This window comes from Pterocles gutturalis, unplaced genomic scaffold (genome assembly GCF_000699245.1).
Source record: "Pterocles gutturalis isolate BGI_N339 unplaced genomic scaffold, ASM69924v1 scaffold48884, whole genome shotgun sequence".
Classification (NCBI taxonomy): domain Eukaryota; kingdom Metazoa; phylum Chordata; class Aves; order Pterocliformes; family Pteroclidae; genus Pterocles; species Pterocles gutturalis.
The window spans coordinates 1,774-11,067 of NW_010137556.1; the positions used below are offsets into that span (position 1 = coordinate 1,774).

The window sequence follows — 9,294 nt, forward strand, 5'->3', positions numbered from 1 at the left end:
TGTTAGCTGACAATCAGATCACAACGTCTTCAGCTCGCTCTCAGCTTAGAATCCCCCAAACTTCAAAACAGAACTGGAGTTGTAGGACTTTGCCAGAAGAAAAAATAGTAGCATTTGAACTTTTGGCTTCAAAGTATAGAATAAAGTTTTTCAAGTTCAGGATGGTTGAAGGATTTGGGGGATCTTTCTCAATAACATGTGCTGTTGGATGTCCATGTAAATAATTTGTCGTATTATTAGTGCAGGTCACTTCATTGACTTTGGATTATCCATAGGTTTGACATATGTTTATCTGGGCACAGTGAAAAGAAATGATTGATTCTTGTATCCTTTACTTCCTGGTTCTTTTGCTGAAGAATCTGCTCAGCTATGGCCCATGAGATCCGGAGGAATTGCAGAGAGCCTCTGACCCTGTTGCTGCTGTCCGTTGCGGTGCGTGCCAGTGGCCTTAACAGTAAGACCAAGAATTCTGTAACATTCACTAGAAAAAGAAACTACATGCACAAGACAAGCAACTACTTGGCTCAGGATCTCAAAACGCACCATAAAAAAGTTTTAACATATAGGAAATTCCAGGGCATCATATAAGAAAGGGCCATTGATCTGATTATTTAGATTGGAGATGAAAATGGACCATTGTAAACTGACCCCAGTGCTGCTTTCCTGTCAATACGTTCAGTCTTGTGAGGTGAGGCACCTGCCGTCTTAGATCTTCACACAGAGCGAGTTGCCACAATTTTACACTCACTAGATGTCTGCAGGTTTATTCTGGCTGAGAACCAAGGTCGTAACTTCACTGTCTGGACACTGTTTTGCTTCTGACACAGCTACCAACTCTGAAAGCAGAGCATGAAGGCAACCCTTTCAAAATGTTAACAGAAGATCAGCATCTTTCCCATGCTGTCCATCAGGGTCTTCTTTTGAAAGATTGTTCTAATTTCTCATTGCTGTAGCCATAATTTCACCTTAGTTCTTCCATTTATTTCTAGCTTTATTATCTTCTAATGTGTCTCTATTTTTAAAGTGACTTTTTTCCCCCTGTTCCTACTCTTCTTCTAATGATCTTAACAAACTTTGCATATCTATAACATACTCTGCATAGCCAGAGTAAGTCTGGAACAGAGAATCTTTTAGAGACAAGGAAACAGAGGAATCAAAAAATGGGAATGGTTGTTTTGTTTCACAGTTATTAAGACAGCAAACATTTCCCCTTCTGTGGTTAAAATGACTTCTGTTGGGAAAGGTAGTAATGGGACCCTAACACACAATGGCAGTCTTGGGAGGGATGCAAGAATGAACTCTTCTACCACACACACAAAGTAGAGCTGCTTCTCAGATTCATTAGAATACCATACCATTCAGACACCATTTAAAACTATTGCAGAGCACTGGCTCTATCACAGACAATCACATTTTCATTTTCATGAGCAAAAACCTGCATAGGAGATATATTGCTTCATTAGATCATCTGACCAACTGGGGAAAGAAACAGCCAGCTGCTGAGAAAGGCTCTCCTTGATTGGCCATCCCCAGGAGCCAAATTCTTTTTCACCAGACGAGAAAAGGTTTCTGCCCACAGATTCATTTTTGAGTTATTATCATCTGGGAGTTCAGACATATTGTGGTATTCAGAAAGGATTTCCATGAAGGCTTCCCATCCAAAGGCCTCTTGCAGCTGTGGATCAGAAGAAAAGAGAAACAGTACAAAACATATGTGTGGAAGTTTAGAATTACTTGCATTATTTACAAAATCTTTTACTAAATTTAGTTATTGATCTTTTTAAAGGGTATTTTTCTTTCTTTTTTGTAAGTTTAGCTACCTGACAAATTCTAAATGCCTGCTGAAGAATCAGAGTAGCCTTTAACACCATCAGATTATTCAACAAGCCTATATTTCTAGTATTCACACAAAACCAAATATCAAGTATTTATAGAAGTGCTTTTCATCCTGAAGGGCCTTGCTGTACTTACAGGCTTGACTGCCATGGGTTTTTTTACAGTTGTTACAATTATTCGAAAAAAGAATTATAGAAATATCAACCCACCCCTGCATGCTCGTAAGTATGTATACATATAATATCTCTGCATACTTATAACACATAAGACTCTCTTCTCTCAGCACAAAATACAGGCTTCCTGCTCGGTGACTCTGCACTTGGTGTTTGTACTGTCAACTAATCCTGGGTGCTACTGAATTAAGTATTGCACCAATAAAACTGAAGGACTGGCAAAACAAAACAAAACAAAACAAAACAAAACAAAACAAAACATATTTAAAAAAAGAAACAATTATCCTTGATAATGCCCAAAGGCTGTGGTTTACCATTATATCCCAAACCGGTACATTCTACAGACCAATGACCTTTACACTGTACTGAGATCACAAATGACTCAAAACAAGTACATTCTTAAGGTCTGCTTCAAAAACTTTCCCCTGCAGCCCTGGGAAGTGTGCTACTCAGAGACAGATCATGACTGACTCATGTTGGTTTGTGAAATCCTATGAGGGGACAGACAAAGACACTGCTGGAGACTAACAGTCAACAGACAGAAATAATCCAAGGCAGAGATCAAGTGGTTGCAAAAAGTGAGGAAAAGGAAAGAGGAAAGAAGCAGCCCTGAATTAAAATGATCAGTTTATAAATCTGTTGCAAGCTTAATTTGCCTGCAGATTACCTGCAGGTATGTCTCCAGGGCAGTAAATACTTCCCAGTCCTTCAGCTGTGCTCCGTTTTCAACGTAATCTTGAATCCTCTTCTTTCTAAATTCTGGTGCAAGTTCATTGTGGGCCTTATCTCTTGGGATGCCCAACACAGTCTCATTCTCATAAACAGACCAAAGATTGCAGGTGGCTTCGGTGGAGTTAGGGGGAAACTCCCATTCAGATTGCTGCTGATTGTGGCCCAGCTCATGAATGGCACCCCAAAGGCCCTTGGCTTGGAGGGACTGCACATCTACCATCTCTGGCACTGACAGGCATCCAACCTGCAGGGAAAGTAAACAACAATCTTGGCAGCCTGTCTAGGAAAGCTCATGGGATGGAACACCACAGTGAGAAAAATACAATTAATTCTCTTTACATTAACTCATTCTTTCAGTTGCTTGTCATGAGTGGATGCTGCCCGTGATGTGCTTCCTCCCCCTGTGCTGGAGCATCAAATGTATCAACAACAAGCAAAAGTTTAATGTGCATATTATATGCTATTCTGCTCCATTTCCACTCTCAGCATTAGTCAACACAAAGAGCAAAAAAGTCCAAATTATTTTTGCCAGAGCTGCAGACATTGCAGATGACTGTACTCACAGCTACAGGAGTGGAGAGGAGGTTTGGAAATCTAATCCTGTCTGTAGAAGAATTTTCTGTTGACACTGGTGTTTTCTTATTTTCATATCTGGCGAGGAAGGTGTTATTGCCAGGACAGTTTATATCCTTGTATAGCCAAATAACTGTATGGTTTGTGTTGATGAAAATGGCCCCAGCACCCTCCCCAGCTCTCCCTAGAAACTGTACATTCTGTCTCTGGAGGAAATACATGGGGGAAAAAACCTCATGATAAATAGCAGACACAAATAAAGTAGAAAAATTGATTGTTTTTCCTAAAGTGCTCCCAAAGAAGAAGCAGATTTTCATCTTGAAGGCATGAGACAAAAATGTTTCATTGCAAAATTTTGTGTCAGGTCCCTGAGTGCACCAGAAGGTTTTAATGGCCTTGAGCAATTCCACATGGGGATTTCACCTACATGTCCTGTTGGTGGCCCCAGGGGCTGCACTTCAGCTCAGCCCTGGGCTGTCTGTCCCTGCCTGACCTATGTTGTAGGTATGCCTGTCTCCAGCTCTGTCACAGCCATGCCTGTGTCTGGCCATGGACCCTGTGGATCCAGACCCTGATCCATGGTCTGACTTTGTTGCTTGAGTTCAGACATGCCTCATCATGATGGGCCTGCTGGTAACCACTGGACAGTGTCTGACCCTGGTTACCGTCACTGGACCTGATCTTTACCTGTGGATTGATTTCCTTTCTTGACCTCAGACCTACTACCTCATCCCTGAAGACTTGTCGAGCAATCTACACTCTCAGATGGCCCTGGTTGTTGTGCCAGGTCTGCCCTGCTTGCCTCACTGGGTTGTTGAGGCATGGTCCCCAGCTGGTGAAGCACCTGTCCTGCTGGCTGTATGACTGCAGCTGGCTTCTGGCTCCCTGTCCCTCAGGGAGCAGCTTGCTTTCACTGTGCCCTGACAATGTCTGTTGTACCTCTTTTCTAACAGAAAGCAAAACACGAACTGGGATTTTTTTTTTTTTTGGTGTGTGTGTGTGAAGGCAGATTCTTGTCAGTGTTTTTAGTAAAACAGCTCTTTACTACTGAAAAATATTCCATAGTTCACTTCAGCTTTGGATAGAACTTGTAGCTGATACCACAGTTATTACTTCACTATAATTGTCATCACTTCAGTTCCAGTTTTGCTTTTTCTCATGCTCTTTGTAAAAGCATTTTTTTCAGAAAAGACAGATTTAACACACTCCTTAATATCTCTCATGAGTTTCTCAGTATTGCTGACTACCATGATCAGCTTTAAAAATCACTTTTCAGTAGCTTTTCATCGGAATTTACTATCTTTAGTTCTTTTTCTTTCAGTGCCAATTCAACAGGCTCAATCTGTTGTTTTTCTCAACAGGTTCCATCAGGCTGTTTCTTACAGCTCCAGAATAGTACAGGGAGGATACAGAGCCATTCACATCTCTGAAATGGTGCTACTCTCCACTTATTTCAGCAGGTGTGACAGAAGCCAGAAGAGTTTTATACGTTGGGTTCTACCAGTGTAGCCTCTGGTGGACATAGCTGTCTATGACATGGTGAGTATCTGTGCAGAGGGCTGGAATATGTTAAGAGAAGGAGCCAAATAAATCAATAATCCAGAAGTCTTTGGTTCTGAATGCAGCTTCACTCAGAGAATGGCAGCTACCTAAAACCCACGTGTTTCTTGGTGCACATTCTCAGTTTGTACAAACTCATTTGAAAGGTCTGATTCACAGCAGCTGTGAATCAATTCTGCATGTGTTCAGGGTCATGCTGGTTTTGAACACTCCTGTTTCTCTACAGCTCAAGAGAAGGGAGAGCTAGCAGCTTAAAGTTCATCTGCATCTGTACACATCCAACGATTATAAACTCTGGCATTTGGAAAATTTACCTATGCATTAGTAAAAATTACTGCAGAACGGCCTTGTGTCAGCACAAAACCCACTGATTGGCCTGGGTCATACACATACCATGGTTTCCTTAACAGGCTTAATGAGTCCATACAGCCAAAACAAAGCAAGGAAAGGGATGGACTCTGCTCTCTGACATGCACTGCCAGATGAACTGCTTGCTCACCCTTCATACCTGTACAAAACTATTCATGACAATTATGCTACCTCTGTGTCCCAAGTCTGAATTTTCAAATATGCCTGTCACTAATGGTAAGAACAAAAATATATAATAAAAAAATATAAAAAATATAATAATGTTCCCCATTGAGCTTGAGGGGTTAGAAGTTACAAAAATTAGCAACTGACACATAATCTAAACACAATTGTTGCAGAATCACTGACAGATTACAGCTTCCCCTCACCACAAGAAGGACATTGAGGTGCTGGAGCAAGCCCAGAGAAGGGCAACGAAGCTGGTGAAGGGTCTGGAGCACAGGGCTGACGAGGAGCAGCTGAGGGAACTGGGGTTGTTTAGTCTGGAGAAGAGGAGGCTGAGAGGAGACCTTATCACTCTCTCAACTGCCTGAAAGGAGGGTGCAGTGAGGTGGGTGCTGGCCTCTTCTCTAAAGTAACAAGTGACAGGACAAGAGGAAATGGCCTCAAGTTGCACCAGGGGAGGTTTAGGCTGGATACTAGAAAAAACGTCTTCACTGAAAGAGTGATCAGGCATTGGAACAGGCTGCCCAGGGAAGTGGTGGAGTCACCATCCCTGGAGGTGTTCAAGAAACATGTAGATGTGGTGCTTAGGGACAGGGTTTAGTGAGTTAGGTGGTGGTGGGTTGGACTTGATGATCCTTGAAGTCTTTTCCAACCTTAATGATTCTATGATTCATTGTTAAATTCAGAGATGCATGTGACCAGCTGTAATGATTGATTACTCTGATAAAATCCTTCTTAAGTAAGGATATGCTTGGAGGAGCACATGCAGCATGGAAACATAGCACCTATTTATTTTGGTTATATTTCACTAGTGATTATAATTAGCTGGTCATTAATAACTGAAGTGCATGTTGTTTCCACTCAAGCCAGCCTCTCTTGAATTAGTCCTACTTGACTGACAACAGCTACCCCACGTGAGTTAAGCTGCTAGAGCTATGGATTATTGACAGAGTTATGACCTGGTCAGCTGATGAACTTCTCAATTCAAGTGGTAGAAAACACCTTTAGTGTTGCAGTCAAGCAGAGGTGAAAGCACCTGCCCATCCTATTGAGAAAAGTGCAATACTTGAACAAAGATTAATTGCAAATATTGGTGGGATTTGGCAAATCCGCCTTTAGGACACACGCCTGCTCCAGACTGTTCAGTTCCACTGGCCTACTGAGTTGTCTTTAAGCAGCAGATTTCTTAAACGACAGACAGCAAAATGCTGCTTACAACAAACTATTGCCCCTACCACTACCCTCACTTGCCCACTGATGTAAGTGATCCTATGCCTGCTAACATTAGGGTCGTAGTAGGCTGCCTGTGTCTGTTACATGCCTTAATTTAAGTTTCAAGGTCTCGTTCGTCCTGCCTAGAACTGCTAGCTTTGTCTCCCTTCTTCCAGTTGCAATTAGCATAAGCTCACTCACACAGTACTAAGAGTAACATGACACAGCCTATGCATCATTTCGTGGGCAGCCTGTCTCCCTCCACTGTGTTTTACCCTGGGATAGCCTCAGACTTAGCAGCAGAATGTGTTACTTTTGTGTACCAGCTCTTGACAGTCACAGAAGATGCTTACTCTCATGAGCAGTCTCCTTGAGTTTGGTGGGATTAATCTGCTGGTTTGAGGATCTGCACGATCTTGTGATAATCCTACTGCCTGGTGTATCTCCCTTACAAATATCCATCACAGATAAAGACAAAATGTTCTAGTTATGATACCTGCCACAAGATATCTGGACACAGATATCACAGGCTGCCCAGAGAGGTTGTGGAGTCTCCTTCTCTGGAGACATTCAAAGCCCGCCTGGATGCGTTCCCGTGCGATCTGATCTAGGTGTTCCTGCTCCGGCAGGGGGATTGGACTAGATGATCTTTCGAGGTCCCTTCCAATCTCTAGCATTCTGTGATTCTGTGACATCTGCCACCATCCTCTCTGGCCTTGGAAAAGTTGCTGGGATGGCTGCCAGTTCGGCTATAGCATTCATCATCTTGTTCCAGATGGAAAGCAAATTCTCTGGGTTGCCCATGTGGAGTACATCAACAGCTGGTACTGTCAAGATGATGTTCTCTTTCGCCAGCTCAGCCCAGGGGGCTGGGTACTGACGGATGGTTGACTGTCAGGCAGAGATGTCAGTTTCCCCTAATTCAGCATTCAGCTGAAAAAAGGTAGCCAACTTAAAAAGAAGTTTAAAGTGTGAGAAGAGGGGAGAATCACCATAGCTAAAACCCTCTGCATAGCCTCAGAAACAATAAGTTAATGTATATGTAACTGATTTTTCCTGAATCGGGGGGCAGATCCTGAGATTCTGGTGAGGGGTCCAGTCATCTTTGGTGACCCCAGGTCTACTGTCGCTGGAAGGGGTTGATGATATTCACTTTTCAATATCAAACCACTTCAAAGGTGGCTTAGACATGGTAACACTGGGAACATGGACAGAGATTAATTCCTAAGTGAAAGTCCTATTAATATAATTTCTGCACTGAGAAATGTGAAGCCTTATGCAAAGGCTTTGCTGGGGCATTACTTATTCTGAAGTTTTTTCCATACACGACCACAAAAAACCAGGAAAATACAGGCAAGCCACCAATACAGAAATACTTCTTTACTCATCTGCCTACAGTTAGGTTTTTGGGACCACTTACCAAGCTTGAAGAATGGAGCCTGCACAGCCTCTTTAATTGCGACTAATATTTGGCCTAATGTGCTCTCCTTTGGCACTATGATATATGTATGAGGCCACCCCGCAGACTAGAGACTTCCATGGTGTTTTTTTCAACTTTGAACTTCTTTACCACCAAGGGAGGCCACTTCAGCTCTGCAGCATAGCTGAGGTCATCAGTGTGACAGCCGATCTGCACCTCGTGGGGAACAATGGTCACTGAAAGGCACTGCAACATGGACAGGCTTGGGTAGCTCCACTACAAACTCTGCGTGTTCTGTAGCTACCAAAGGCAACAAGACACTCTTGTCTCAGCAGGGAAAGGCAACAGTATGCTACCATATGGAACATTATTCTTCACCTCGGCACAGACATCAATCAGATGAAAGTCGCATGAAAGAATTCAAGGGCAGACATGCCCCATGAAGAACAAAATGGAAGTGCTGGATCAGTTGCCAAAGAAATGTAGCTCTTTCTACAGCTCTGTTCAAAATGAGGAATTTCACTGGTTTTGAAGAAATTTCAAAGTTGGTTGACCCCAGTTTTAGCACCCTTACCTTCCATCATAGCTACCATAGCTGTGCTGCTATGAAATGAGGAGAAAGGAAGCTGGGGAAGGGGATAATGTCCCCATTTATAATATTTATAATAATTCACCTGATTTCCATGCACTCTCTGAAACACTGTAACGCCCACATGGGACAGCCATCAGTGACTGAAGACATGGGAATCCCTGGTTCCCAGACTAGTTTGCCCAATTCTGCTCAAAGCTTGTCCTTTTGTCCCTTTACAGAGAAAAAAAACCAACCAACCAAACAAAAAAAACAAAAAACAAAAAAACCACCCTGCTATGAGATAATACTGTTTGGATAACTACCTCTACTGCAGTGTTTATCCCTTTTCCCTTACAATTACATAGAGGCTGGTTTCACATTCAAGATATAAAACCTACAAAAAAATTTTTTTATAGTGTGGGTGTTCATCTGTCCTGATGACGAAGGTAATAAAACCAGAAAGAAAACAGCTTGGAGGCCTTGAAATGAGGCAGGATGATGGCAGAAGACAGCAAGGTGGGGCAAGTAAGATATTTTTATAGTGGGCAGAAACATCTAGCAGTCTCCTCCACATAGGCAACATTCAATCTTACGTTTCATCCTATTCACTGTCAATACAGGGATTATTCCCTTAATCTTGAAAGCAACAATACAGGTATTTGCCTTTTTTGACCTATGCCTTC

The 9,294-nt window shown here is 42.5% G+C and overlaps 1 protein-coding gene across 1 annotated transcript; it reads right to left on the reverse strand.

Annotated features, from left to right (window-relative positions):
- Positions 1 to 1,421: 1,421 nt before the first annotated feature.
- On the reverse strand, positions 1,422 to 2,961 carry LOC104468494 (protein FAM115C-like). The gene is given in 3 exon segments (XM_010082639.1): positions 1,422 to 1,534; positions 1,537 to 1,675; positions 2,677 to 2,961. Coding segments are annotated over 3 exon segments (537 nt in total).
- Between the last annotated feature and the right edge of the window lie 6,333 nt (positions 2,962 to 9,294).